This window comes from Cebus imitator, unplaced genomic scaffold (assembly GCF_001604975.1).
Source record: "Cebus imitator isolate Cc_AM_T3 unplaced genomic scaffold, Cebus_imitator-1.0 Scaffold491, whole genome shotgun sequence".
NCBI classification, from domain to species: Eukaryota; Metazoa; Chordata; class Mammalia; order Primates; family Cebidae; genus Cebus; species Cebus imitator.
The window spans coordinates 877066-890505 of NW_016107806.1; the positions used below are offsets into that span (position 1 = coordinate 877066).

General features: G+C 56.3%; 2 protein-coding genes across 5 annotated transcripts in view; both read left to right on the forward strand.

The window, feature by feature from the left end:
• INTS3 (integrator complex subunit 3) overlaps nucleotides 1–7038 on the forward strand; it is a 47914-nt gene extending 40876 nt beyond the window's left edge. For both annotated transcript variants that reach the window (XM_037733019.1, XM_017513327.2), the window contains 10 exons: nucleotides 621–774; nucleotides 1841–1909; nucleotides 2687–2762; nucleotides 3040–3153; nucleotides 3481–3529; nucleotides 4570–4737; nucleotides 5094–5194; nucleotides 5367–5439; nucleotides 5945–6101; nucleotides 6213–7038. In XM_037733019.1, the coding sequence (XP_037588947.1) occupies nucleotides 621–774; nucleotides 1841–1909; nucleotides 2687–2762; nucleotides 3040–3153; nucleotides 3481–3529; nucleotides 4570–4737; nucleotides 5094–5194; nucleotides 5367–5439; nucleotides 5945–6101; nucleotides 6213–6290 (1039 nt within the window). In that variant the 3' untranslated portion in view covers nucleotides 6291–7038. The remainder of the gene's footprint in view (nucleotides 1–620; nucleotides 775–1840; nucleotides 1910–2686; nucleotides 2763–3039; nucleotides 3154–3480; nucleotides 3530–4569; nucleotides 4738–5093; nucleotides 5195–5366; nucleotides 5440–5944; nucleotides 6102–6212) is intronic.
• On the forward strand, nucleotides 7038–13183 carry SLC27A3 (solute carrier family 27 member 3). 3 transcript variants are annotated; one of them, XM_017513328.2, is made up of 10 exons: nucleotides 7038–9139; nucleotides 9519–9728; nucleotides 10082–10240; nucleotides 10766–10890; nucleotides 11177–11371; nucleotides 11475–11565; nucleotides 11697–11895; nucleotides 12137–12234; nucleotides 12366–12496; nucleotides 12852–13183. In XM_017513328.2, exons 1-10 carry the CDS (start codon nucleotides 8425–8427, stop codon nucleotides 13026–13028), a joined length of 2100 nt encoding a protein of 699 aa, XP_017368817.2. In that variant the 5' UTR covers nucleotides 7038–8424; the 3' UTR covers nucleotides 13029–13183. The 3 variants fall into 3 exon arrangements, with proteins under 3 accessions (XP_017368817.2, XP_037588948.1, XP_037588949.1); XM_037733020.1 differs by lacking the exon at nucleotides 10082–10240; XM_037733021.1 differs by lacking the exons at nucleotides 12137–12234; nucleotides 12366–12496; nucleotides 12852–13183 and adding an exon at nucleotides 12084–12105.
• Nucleotides 13184–13440: the final 257 nt, after the last annotated feature.

Sequence of the window (13440 nt, forward strand, 5' to 3'; positions counted from 1 at the left end):
GGTTTCTCCATGTTGGTCAGGCTAGCCTCAAACTTCTGACCTCAGGTGATCCACATGCCTTCATCTTTCAAAGTACTGGGATTACAGGTGTGAGCCACTGGGCCTGGCCAAGAATGGTAACTTTTTATGAAGCCAAATTTGTCTATTTTTTTCTTTACCACTTTGTGCTTTTGTTGTCATGAAGATTTATTCCTTTGTTCTCTTCCACGAGTTGTGTGGCTTTTTTACATTTAGGTCTACATGCCATTTTGAGCTAAGTTTGTATATGGTGTGAGGTGTCATTACCCTCGTGGTTAGAGCCCAGAAAGCAAGAGAGAGAGCCTTCTCCAGCCCGACCTGAGCCCTCCCTCTTCTGTTCTTGACTCTCATCAGTCAGTAGCTTCACTGACTGTGGTTGGAGCCCTTTTGAGCTCTGGGGAAGGATGGAGAGAAAGAAGAATATCTCCTGGTTCCCATGAGTTATCCAGCCCCTGGGGGAGGCAATGGGGAGGGACATGAGGCAGATCAGCACAGGGCATCTGGAACTGGCGAAGCAGTTTTAGAGCAGGAGCCTACTTCGGGGATGCTTAAAGGTGGGCACTGGGGTCAGGCTGCTGGCTCAGACCCACCTGGTCTTGCAGCAAAGCTGCCGCAGGGAAGATGAACCTGTACGAGTCATTTGCCCAGGCTACCCAGCTGGGCGACCTGCACACCTGCCTGATGATGGACATGAAGGCCTGCCAGGAGGATGATGTGCGGCTCCTATGCCACCTCACGCCCTCCATCTACACAGAGGTAAGTGCCCACATCCATATCTGTGCCAAGGGGCTCATGGGAACATACCTCAGTGAACACTGTGAGCACACACAACCCTGAACCCTCTCTTGTTCATCATTAGTGGGGATCACTAATCTAGGTGGGCCATTGCTTCCCACACTCACAGCTGCCCCCTCCTTCCACTTCTCTGGATTAATGGTTGAAACATTTCTAAAACTCCCTGAATTCCTATCCTTTGGTGTAACTGGTGTGCGTTGGATTCTGGGCCTATATACTTGGCTTCTCAGATTGGGCCCCATCATCTGGACCCAGGATGGGTCCCACAAACCAGATCCATGTACATATGTCCTAAGCCCTCTTGCCCTCTGATGGCACATCCTTGCTTGGGTTCTCTCTGATAGTTCTAATGACCAGGGCTGCTGTAGTGGAGGCTCACTTTCATTTCCCCTGGTTCACTCACACTCTTCTCTAGGAAGAGCTTTCTCCTCTTGGTAGAAGTTCCCAGGAAGAGGGAAATGAGGACCCAGGGTGTGGGCATGACAGGAGGAACTGATCTCAGTCGAATACTGGAGGGAGGAGGGGTGCAGATGCTGGACACAGGTACTTTCCTCCCCTGCTCTCCCTTCTCTAGATGGGGCCCTGCCTACCCCACACACCCCCACACAAACTGTCTCTACACCACCATTTTGGCCAAAGGTCAGCACAGGTTGGATTTCTTTGCTACCGGAGATGCAAATATTTATTCTGCTTTTCCCACACAGAATCAGCTGTGATGGCCAGTCCCCTCAGCTCTGGCTTTATATCTAGATAGCTCCCCATTCCTTTCCTTACACACATGCTTCGGGAACTATCAGAGAAAACCCACACCCCTGATAGTGGGCACACATACATAACGAAACCTGGGGTCTTCAAATTCTTTTGAAGTCTTCCAGCGTCATAGCTGTTGGATCTCTGTTTAGGGGTTTACCTTAGGGCCCGGGTCTGGCTGACCCAGTCAGACCTTGAGCTGTAGGAAGAAAGGAGAGTGGGTTACGAGACAAAAGCTGAGGGCCATCCAGGGCTCTTCCCTTCTTTTTCCTTTTAGTTTCCAGATGAAACCTTGAGGAGTGGAGAGCTGCTGAACATGATCGTGGCTGTTATTGACTCTGCACAGGTGAACATTGAGCTCTGGCCTCCCCAGAAAGGTCTGGAAGGCAGCACTAGGGGAATAGGTGCCTCCCAGGCGCCCTCCCTCCTGGCTATGGTAGTGTGCACTTTTGGCCATGGGGCCTGGGAAGGAGAAGTAGGGCCCAAGCAAGGCAGGCTGAGGTTAGGCCAGTCCTGCCTGGAGTTTCCCTGACTCTCCATGTTCTTTGGACGCTCCTGTTCCACAGCAAGAGCTAAGGGGGTTGTGTTTTTAACTCTCAACTGGCCTTTCCTTTGGCTCAGAATGAAAATGGTCAGATCATTCCTACTTGACCTTTTCACCATGCATAGGTCCCCAAGAAGCTATAGCTTTGCTTGGGTCCATCTCAGCCGTGCACTGGGATCCCATTTCTCATCCTCTTCACTTAGTTCCCATTCATAAAAGAAAGAGGAAGCTTAACACCCAAGAATACTCCTTCCTTTGCCTTCCCCCTGTCCAGCCTACATCCAGAGCCCAGCCTCTCAGGGTCCTTTCCTCCTCCTCAGGCTCAGACCATGGCTGTAACTATTTTTGCCCAAAATAGTCCTGAGGTTCCCACTCAGGCCTGTGGCTACTTTATCAGCCCCTACACCCTTCAGAGACTGCAGCATTCCTTGTGCGCCATCTCCTTCCCATCCCTTTAAATTGGGCTTTCACGTCCTCTAATTTTTTTTTCCTTTATGAGCTTTCCTGTGTCCCCTCCATACTAGCTTCCTGGCCCCTTTCAGAACTCATAGGTTCTGTCTCTTTCCTCCACCTCTGTAGCTCCAGGAGCTGGTCTGCCATGTGATGATGGGTAACCTGGTTATGTTTCGAAAAGACTCAGTCCTCAACATACTCAGTAAGTGATCAGACCTTTAGGTACCTGGGAGAGGAGATGAGGGCAGGGTGTTAGTCCTGTGTATTTTACACTATCAGGAAAGCTGGCTGTGGGGCTGGGAAATCAAGGGGCCAGAACTGTGCTCCACCTCTGGTATGGTCGGGGACAGTGGTTCTATGGATCTGTCCTACCTCTGCACGATCCCTGCTTGGGGTGCTGGTAGTCAGTGGATTCACCGTGTGTGCGTGTATGTGTGTGTGTGTTTTCTTGACGGAGATGTTTCTTCTGTCTCTTCCAGTCCAGAGCCTAGACTGGGAGACGTTTGAGCAGTATTGTGCCTGGCAGCTCTTTCTGGCCCACAATATTCCCCTAGAGACCATAATCCCCATCCTACAGCATCTCAAATACAAGGGTGAGTCGATTTGTGGGTAGAGGGCACATCAGACATGACACTTCTGATTCAGCTAGGGCAAGGCATTGCTGTCCTTCCCACCAAAGTACACAAGATCAGGCTCCCTGTCGGCCACTTTTGTTCTTTAGATGAGTCCTGTCGGCCCCCCATGAGCCAGGCTCTGGGCTGGGGCTCAGGGACGGGCAGGAGTGGGGTAGGGGCTCTTCTTGGCTCCTCGTCAGCGACTGTCCTCATTCCCTTCATTGGCTCTTAGGGGATGAGAGAGGTCCTCAGATTCTATTCTGGAATTATACCTTCCCCTGAACAGCCTCTGCCCTTCCCTCATAGAGCACCCAGAGGCCCTGTCCTGCCTGCTGCTTCAACTCCGAAGAGAAAAGTGAGTTCCACCTCTGGTGCTCTTCAGCCCTCAGTCTCAACCTCCCAAGAGCCGCTGTGGTCTAAAGGGCTTCTGTCCTGCCCCTTTTGCCATATTTTTTCCTGTCGTTAACATCTGCTTATTCTGCCCGTCCCCCAATGTGACTTACTAATGAGCAGCTCCCCTGGGATCTGGGCTTCCTCTCGACTTTACTCCCCTGCCCACCAGGAGCTGCCCTCGGAGGTGGGGAGGTGGGGACCGGACATCCCTGTTTCCTGCTGCCACAGCAGTTCTAATCCCTGGTGGCTCCTGCTCCCTGCGCCTGCCTTCCCCTGCCCCCCGCCATCCCATGCTCCTGCAGGCCACTGCACAGCTAATCCAGGAGGAGGGAGGGTCAGGGTAGAGGGGTCATGCACCATCCTCTCCCTCACCCTATGCAGAGCAGAGCCAGCTGGACCCACTGTGTCTTGAAAGGGTAGGTCGGAGAAGGAGAGAGTGGCAGTCCCCTCTTCCCACACTGCTGCTTCAACAGCGTTCCCAATAAACGGGACAGCAGCTGTGTATCTTTTCTGCCTTCCTTCCACCCTTTCTCCTCTCTTGCCTGAGAGACTAGAAGTGGTACAGAGTGTCCTAGAGGAAGGGAGAGGCTGGGAGGCTGCGTGGGGCTGTGGCTTCACAGCCTTCTGCCCCCTTCCTCCAGCTGGACACCAGGTTGGCCCATAGCTCTAGCAAGGTAGGGGTAGGGGAGCATCTGGATGTCACATGCTTGTGCTTCTGCCTCCTGGGCCCACTCCCTGACTGTTCTGGTGGGGGGGGAGGGCGGGGGTTCTTCCCAACATACACGCACACACCTTCTCCTACCACAGCAAGTGAAGAATCTCACTTCTCCTCTCCTGGCTTCCACAGAGGATGAAACCAGGCATTCCTTGGCCTAAAGAGAAGAGGGAGAGGGATGTGAGAGTAGAGGGTGGGGAGGCCAGGGTTTTGGAAATCAGTGGGAGAGACCCAGCATGCCTGTGGCCACTGTGCAAGCAGCACCCAGGGCCCCCTTCCTCCCCCAGGCCCAGCGAGGAGATGGTGAAGATGGTGCTGAGTCGGCCTTGCCATCCTGACGACCAGTTTACCACCAGCATCCTGCGGCACTGGTGCATGAAGCATGACGAGCTGCTGGCCGAGCACATCAAGTCCCTGCTCATCAAGAACAACAGCCTCCCTCGCAAGAGACAGAGGTGGGACATGGTCCCTGTCCACCCTCCAGGCCAGGCAGTCTGCAGTGACTGCTGCCCTGTGGGGGCGGGGGGAGGGGACAGTGCTGTCCCAGCCCAGTTTGTAGGCGACATCTAGTGGTCCAAAGCCACATGGCATGTGAGACCACTGTGGCCCTTTCTCCCTCTTCCAATGCCCCTGTGGCCAGGATCTCATGTTCTAGGCACACCTCTCTCACCCAACCCCAGCCCTCCCAGCCCGCCTGTCCTGCTTCCCATGTAGGCTACATCTGTCTTAAGGGGGCCCTGGTGGGTGGAGGGTGTCTCGCATTCTGGAACCATCCCGCACTCAGACTCTGGCTCTGGTGATTCCTGCGCAGCCTGAGGAGCTCTAGCAGCAAGCTGGCCCAGCTGACTCTGGAGCAGATCCTGGAGCACTTGGACAACCTGCGGCTCAACCTGACCAACACCAAGCAGAACTGTATGCCTTCCACCCTTGGTGCTGCCCCAGCCCCAACCATGCCTAGAGCCAGGCTGGGGGAGGCAGGACACCCGGGGTCAAAACCCAAACTCTTGGGATAAAACCACCTTTGCGTGCAGTTTAATAAGTTCCCAGATATCTGATTGTTTTTCCTTCTCTGCTCTCCCTCTAGTTTTTAGCCAGACCCCAATTCTCCAGGCCCTACAGCATGTCCAGGCGAGCTGTGATGAAGCCCACAAGATGAAGTAAGGCTCCTGCCACTTCTGGCTTTGGAAAGTAGTGGGGGAAAAGCCTAAGGGACAGGAAGCCTGCTAGGGACATAAACGTAATGGCTAGCAAGACCTTAGGGTCCTGGGTTGAAGAAAAAGACTGGCCAGGTGCGGTGGCTCACACCTGTAATCCCAGCACTTTGGGAGGCCAAGGCGGGCAGATCACAAAGTCAGGAGATCGAGACCATCCTGGCCAACATGGTGAAACCCCATCTCTACTGAAAAATACAAAAAATTAGCCAGGTGTGGTGGCGGGCGCCTGTAGTCCCCACTATCCGGGAGGCTGAAGCTGGAGAATCGCTTCAACCCAGGAGGTGGAGATCGCAGTGAGCCGAGATCATGCCATTGCATTCCAGCCTGGTGACAGAGCAAGACTCAGTCTGAAGAAGAAGACAGACAGGCATAGGCCTGGGGCAGAGAGGAGGTTGGAGGTGTGGTGCAAGCAGCAGGCTCCCAGTCAGCTCTTGTTCCTCTCTCTCAGGTTCAGTGATCTCTTCTCCCTGGCGGAGGAGTATGAGGACTCTTCCACCAAGCCACCCAAGAGCCGGCGAAAAGCAGCTCTGTCCAGTCCTCGAAGTCGAAAGAATGCCACGCAGCCCCCCAATGCTGAAGAAGAGTCAGGCTCCAGCAGTGCATCGGTGAGAGCCCAGCCAGTGCGCAGCGGGTAAAGGAGACGGGGTGCAGGTGGAGTTGGCGCCAGCAGCTGCCCAGGCTGGTAACTTCCCGTTTCCCCTCCCAATCTCTTCCAGGAGGAGGAAGACACGAAACCGAAGCCTACCAAGCGGAAACGAAAAGGGTCCTCTGCCGTGGGTTCTGACAGTGACTGAGGCCCTGCGTTCCCCCGTCCCACCCCGAGCTGGACTGCCCTTGCCTCCTTGTTGAATCAAAGGTTAATAGAGGTTGGGGAGACTGCAGGGGAAACACCTTGCCCCATCCCCAGGCTCACCCAGTGGAAGGAGGAGCTGTCTCCTTTGAGTTTGAGAAGCTGCCATGCAGCCCCCAGCCCTTCCATCCTCCTGGGGCCTCCACTGCTGTTCCCAATTATATTTGGGTTGACTGAAGCCAGAGGCTCTGTAAAATCAGACCATAGTGGAATTCCTCAGCCCCCGAGCCCCTTCCCCAGTCTCCCAAAGAGCCATGTCAACAGAGAAGGGAAATGACAAAGGGGCATCTGGCCAGAGAGCAGACTCAGGGTGTGGGTGTCCCTTCCCGCTTCCACCTTTGGGTCTTGGTTTGTTCTGAAGAGGCGTTTTATAGTCACTCTCCACATGCCAGCGTGAGATGGGCATCTGTGACCTGGTCAGGCTGTCCATTCATAATCGTGGGGGAGATGCCGCAAGCATTCAGAAAGGAGTCTGAAAGAGTGGCCACAGCCCCACATGGTGTGCCCTGGAGGCTTAGGTTGGCCTGACATTGGTACCTCAAGCTACAGCCAGAGCCTGGGGAGTCTCGGAGGCAAGTTCCACAGAACTGTCAAATGATCCCATTTCCTTGAGTCTTTTTTTTTTTTTTTTTTTAGAGATAATCGTGTCTTAAAAGTCGTTTTTAAATGACAATAAAACAGGCCAGAATGTCTTTTGTGCTAGAGTGTTTGCTGGCTTTTGCTCCATGCATGTATAGCTGCTCTTGATTTGATTGGCACCCCAGTTGTAACCTCAGAACATCCCCCTTTCCCTTCCTGCTCTGCCCCCACTTCTTTCTAGAGCAGAAGGGACTTGGCTTTGACCCCTACCCATCCTTCTTGCTGCCACTGGAGGTGGGAGCCAGGCACTGACCTGTCTGGGCAGAACCATCCCTTGTAGGATGAGGCCTGTCCTTACTCATTTCTCAAGAAACTAGAAGCTTCCAAAAGCCTCATCATCCTCCGGTTGATGAAGTCTGTGTGCTTACCAGCCACCACCGGAGGACCCGCTGCTTGACAGGGGAGGGACGTTCCAGCTTGGTCTCCAGGAGCAACTGTACCTGGAGATCAAGTTCAGATACCAGGGAGGGATGGAGATGCTCTTCCACAGTCTGGCCACTCGCTGGGCCATGTGAACCAGCAGAGGAGGCTTCCTTGGCTATGCTATTGTTCCCTGCTGTCCAGGGAGAATGGAGGCGGACTGAGAGGAGTGAAGTTTGGGCAAACTGCACAGCCGCTTTTCAGCCTGAAAATTTGTTCTTTTTACAGAATCCAGGTTCTCCCCTCCCTCATCACTGCTGCTCCTTACTTTTCTTTGAAAGTCTAAACCACCAGAGGCCTCTTTTTCCTTCCTCTCTCCTTCCCCAGTTTCCTCTGCCCCAATTAAAAGCAGGATGGAGAACATTTGCTGGCTTGTCCCAATTATTGTACCCTTGCCCAAAGGGAGGGGCCTCTGTCGTGGCCCCTCAGAAAACTGGCAGTCTAGGTTTCTACCTTTCCCCTACGTTAACTCTCAGCCCCCCACCCATCGCCTGGGGTTGCAGCTGTCGGCTGGCAGGAGGGGATGGGTCTGCCTATCGTGCTGGGACTTGCAGAACCAAATGGGCCAGGGGCCAAGTTCTTCATTCTTTTTGGGGAGACCAATGGTACCTTCCCTTAACGGGAAAATGAGAAATATTGAGGGGAAGATGGACTGCGATCTAAACGCCCTAGCTCTCAGGCCTGGACTCCAGAGTTTAGCCAGATGCCTAAACCACCCAAGCCGAGAAAGAACTTAAGACAGATTGAGGGAAGGCGCGAGCACCGCCCAGGACTTGGTAGGGTGCGAGCCGAGAGCAGTCCAGGAGGGAGCGCGCCTAGGGCGGAGCGTAGGCTGTGGGGAGGGCCGGGAGTCCGGGGCCGCCCCACACCCGCACTCCTCCCGTGCCTCTGCTCTCCGCCCGTGGGGAGTGGTGGGGGCCTGGGTGGGAAGGGGCGTGTGCCAGCGCACGCGCGCTCCCGGGAAGAAGAGGTCTCAGCCTGAACGAGCGGCTCTAGGTTTTCGGGAGGGAGGACCAGGCATGTTTGTGAGCGGCTGGAACCAGACGGTGCCGACGGAGGAAGCGGGCTCCATGGCTGCCCTCCTGCTGCTGCCCCTGCTGCTGCTGCTACCGCTACTGCTGCTGAAGCTACACCTCTGGCCGCAGTTGCGCTGGCTCCCGGCGGACTTGGCCTTCGCGGTGCGCGCCCTGCGCTGCAAAAGGGCTCTTCGAGCTCGCGCCTTAGCCGCGGCTGCCGCCGACCCGGAAGGTCCCGAAGGGGGCTGCAGCCTGGCCTGGCGCCTCGCGGAACTGGCCCGGCAGCGCCCCACGCACACCTTTCTCATTCACGGCTCGAGGCGCTTTAGCTACTCGGAGGCGGAGCGCAAGAGTAACAGAGCTGCGCGCGCCTTCCTGCGTGCGCGAGGATGGGACTGGGGACCCGGCGGCGACAGCGGCGCGGGGAGCTCTGGAGAAGGCGAGCGGGCAGCGCCGGGAGCCGGAGATGCAGCGTCCGGAAGCGGCGCGGCGCTTGCTGGAGGGGACGGTGCGGCCAGAGGTGGAGGAGCCGCCGCCCCTCTGGCACCTGGAGCTACCGTGGCGCTGCTCCTACCCGCTGGCCCAGAGTTTCTGTGGCTCTGGTTCGGGCTGGCCAAGGCCGGCCTGCGCACGGCCTTTGTGCCCACCGCCCTGCGCCGGGGCCCCCTGCTGCACTGCCTCCGCAGCTGCGGCGCGCGCGCGCTGGTGCTGGCGCCAGGTAAGGTTGGAGCGCCGAACTGACTAAGGCGGGGCCAGCAGCAGAAGGGGGCGTGTCGGGGAGCGCCGAAGGGCTTGGTCTCATCCCTGGGCTAGGGAAGAAGCCGACTATCCCTTAGGGTTCGAAAGCGAGTGGAGGCAGAAGTCTCCGGTTTTGCGAAGGGATGAGGCGGAATCTTTGGTGCCCCAAGGATCCCCAAGGAGTCGAGTTACAGGCCTCAGACCCATGATGGAACGTCCATACCCTTTACCCTCACACAAGAGCAGTGTGGGCTGGGATGGGGAGGCGGCGCGGGGAGAAGGCGCGGGGAGAAGGCGTGGGTAATAGGCTCTTCTAGGTAGAGCCAGGGCCCTGGCGCTGTGCTTTCTCACCCTTCCAGAGTTTCTGGAGTCCCTGGAGCCGGACCTGCCCGCCCTGAGAACGATGGGGCTCCACCTGTGGGCTGCAGGCCCTGGAACCCACCCTGCTGGAATGAGCGATTTGCTGGCTGACATGTCCACTGAAGGGGATGGGCCAGTGCCAGGATACCTCTCTTCCCCACAGAGCATAACAGACACGTGCCTGTACATCTTCACTTCTGGCACCACGGGTGAGGGCCGGGCACCATGCTTACCTCCCGGTAACTAAAGCAGAGGAAGGGAGGGGTCTGGGAACAGGGACTGGGACCTCCCCAGCTCCCAGACCACTCCTTCAAAGCCCCCAGAGAGGATGCCGATTTCACTGGTACTTCCTTTTCGTCTCTCTCATTTCACTCTCCAGTCCCCTCACCTCCTCCTCGTTTCTCCACCTCCCCCAGACCACCCATATTTCCAATACAGCTTAGCCTCTGTCCTCAGCTTCTGTCCTGCCTCTGCCTTTCTTGGAAACCCAGTGGGGGTGCAAACAGAGGTAGAGCTTGGAGTCCACCCTTCCCCTGATCGCCCCACAACTGCCACCCCACAGGACTCCCCAAGGCTGCTCGGATCAGTCATCTGAAGATCCTGCAATGCCAGGGCTTCTACCAGTTGTGTGGCGTCCACCAGGAAGATGTGATCTACCTCGCCCTCCCGCTCTACCACATGTCTGGCTCCCTGCTGGGCATTGTGGGCTGCTTGGGCATTGGTCAGTTGCCCCCACCCCACCTTTATTCATTCATCCAGCAAATATTAAGTACCTACTATGGTGTGAGTCCTCCAGGGTGCAGAATCTAAAGGACAGATGGGGCAGAGCCCTATTCACCAGGAGCTCTGTACAATGGGGCAGTGTCACCTGCCTAGACCTACAGACTGTGGAACAAGGGGGGCCATATAGCCACATAACTCCAGACTTCAGGGTCAAAGGCAGAGGAGGACTGTCTCAGTCCAGAAACAGGCAAATAGAGAGAGACACGAGAAGGTGAGAGTGGGGAGGATGGGACCGTTGGGGCTGGGAAGTAGGGAAAGGGCATTAACCTCTTCCAAGGCTGGGGGCGGGCAGGGGGAGAGGGAAGAGGGCCAGCGCACCTTCCTAACAGTGTGACTCTCACAGCGGGCCCTTCCTAGGGAATGACTACAGTGAAGACTGGGGTCTGGAAAGAGGGGCCCAGACTCCCCACTCTGCTCTTAATCTTACCTCCTTCCTTCTTCACCCACTTCCCACTTCTGGCAGGGGCCACAGTGGTGCTGAAGTCCAAGTTCTCGGCTGGTCAGTTCTGGGAAGATTGCCAGCAGCACAGAGTGACAGTGTTCCAGTACATCGGGGAGTTGTGCCGGTACCTTGTCAATCAGCCCCCGGTGCGTACGCACAGATCCTGGGCAGAGCCACTGATAAAGGGCTAGCTCACCAGGAGCAGGACAGTTGACAGGAGACACTAAGACAGGGAGTTGGGGGAAGAAGTAGCAAGTAGAAAATGGCAGTGTAGGATAAGGAGCTGGAGATGGCCTAGGGCATCTGATGCTTACAGTATCTGAAGGAGGTTACAGTGGGGGGGCGGGGTTCTGGGGAATGGGGAACAGGAATTTACTTCGGGGAGCAGGCATCTTGGTGCTGAAGCTCCGGCCCCTCTCCCACTCATCTCAGAACAAGGCAGAGCACGGCCATAAGGTCCGGCTGGCAGTGGGCAGCGGGCTGCGCCCAGACACGTGGGAGCGTTTTGTGCGGCGCTTCGGGCCCCTGCAGGTGCTGGAGACATATGGACTGACAGAGGGCAACGTGGCTACCATCAACTACACAGGACAGCGGGGTGCTGTGGGGCGTGCCTCCTGGCTGTACAAGGTGAGGACACAGAGGAAACTGAACCTGTGCAACAGCAGAGGGCTGGCAGGAGAGGGGCTCATGCGACTGCAATGATCCAGTACCGGGGTCTCCCTTTCCCCAGCACATCTTCCCCTTCTCCTTGATTCGCTATGACGTCACCACAGGAGAGCCGATTCGGGATGCCCGGGGGCACTGTGTGGCCACATCTCCAGGTTGGTGGTGTTCCAGTGGGGTGGTCACGGTGCTGAAGCTGGCAGAGGAGGACTGGAATTAGAGATGGGTGGATGGGGGCAGGAGGTTCTGGGAAAGGTGACAGCACTCCTGACCCCAGTGACTCTGCCAGGTGAGCCAGGGCTGCTGGTGGCCCCGGTGAGCCAGCAGTCCCCATTCCTGGGCTATGCTGGCGGGCCAGAGCTGGCCCAGGGGAAGTTGCTAAAGGACGTCTTCCGGCCTGGGGATGTTTTCTTCAACACTGGGGACCTGCTGGTCTGCGATGACCAAGGCTTTCTCCGCTTCCATGATCGTACTGGAGACACCTTCAGGTATCTATCCATAACTGGTTCTTCATCCTGGACATCTGATCTCTGTGATCCAAAGCTCCTGAACCTCAACTCCCTAATCTGCCATCTCAACCTAGGTCCTCAGCTCATCTCTCATTCTCAGACCTCCTCACTGTTTCATCCCTGGGACAGTCTGGCACCTTGACCTCTGACCTTATCTCCCCACCAAGCCCATAGGTCCTGACCCCCCAACTCCCAGTTTTAGATCTCCGCTCTCTGACAGGTGGAAGGGGGAGAATGTGGCCACAACCGAGGTAGCAGAGGTCTTAGAGGCCTTGGATTTTCTTCAGGAGGTGAACGTCTATGGAGTCACTGTGCCAGGTGCCTAGGCATGGAAGGTGGGGGAGGCACCCAGCCACCACCCTGAATTGGTAATGCCTGGGCACAGGGAGCACAAGGCCTTCATGGTGGTCAGCCATGGAGGGGCTTACTCTGTCTCCCACACCCACCAGGGCATGAAGGCAGGGCTGGAATGGCAGCCCTGGTTCTGCGTCCCCCTCACTCTTTGGACCTTATGCAGCTCCACACTCATGTGTCTGAGAACCTGCCACCTTATGCCCGGCCCCGATTCCTCAGGCTCCAGGTAACTGGTCACTCCCAACCCCAGCCCCTCACCCCACGTGTCCTCACCCTACACATCCACCCTATATATCAACTTTGGGAGTCTGATGGCTCCCAAACTCTGCAAGAGACCCCCAATGTAACACACTCCATGAAGAGAAAAAACATGGAGACTCGCTCTTCACCCCACTTCTTTCCTTCTACCTGCCTTCTTCTGGCCTGGCCCATTCTCCTCCCTTTCACCTCCTCCCCTAAACCTTGACCTCACACCCCTTTTCCCCAGACCTGCTCCTTAACAAAATTCAGGCAACTCCCCTGAACCACCTGGGCAGAATCCCCTTCCCTCCAACTCGCTCTGACCCTTCCTCCTGTCCCAGGAGTCTTTGGCCACCACAGAGACCTTCAAACAGCAGAAAGTTCGGATGACAAATGAGGGCTTTGACCCCAGCACCCTGTCCGACCCACTGTATGTCCTGGACCAGGCTGTAGGTGCCTACCTGCCCCTCACACCTGTGCGGTACAGCGCGCTCCTGGCAGGGGACCTTCGAATCTGAGACCTTCCACACCTGAGGCACCTGAGGGAGGGACTCTGTAGGGTGGGGGCCGTTCGTTGCAGGTGCGCTGGGCTGTCAGGGACCTTTTCTATACTTCGGTCACTATTTTGTAATAAATGTGGCTGGAGCAGATCCAGCTGTCTTTCTGACCTACAGTATCTGTCTCTCTGTGGAACTGCTTTTTCCTCGAGAGTTTTCTCCTGGCATGGAGCCACAGGCCCTGTGTTCCTGCCCTGACTGGCCATGGGCCAGAGCCCAGTATCTGGACCTTGATGTTTTCCTCTCAGGTAACCCCAGGTGACCTTTGTCCTTGGAGAACCCCTGGTGACTGATGTTTGTGTTCCTGTGCAGCTCAGCCCAGTTTTACTCTCTGAGTGCCAGGCTCCCACTGTTTTGTCTTGGGAACTGAAGG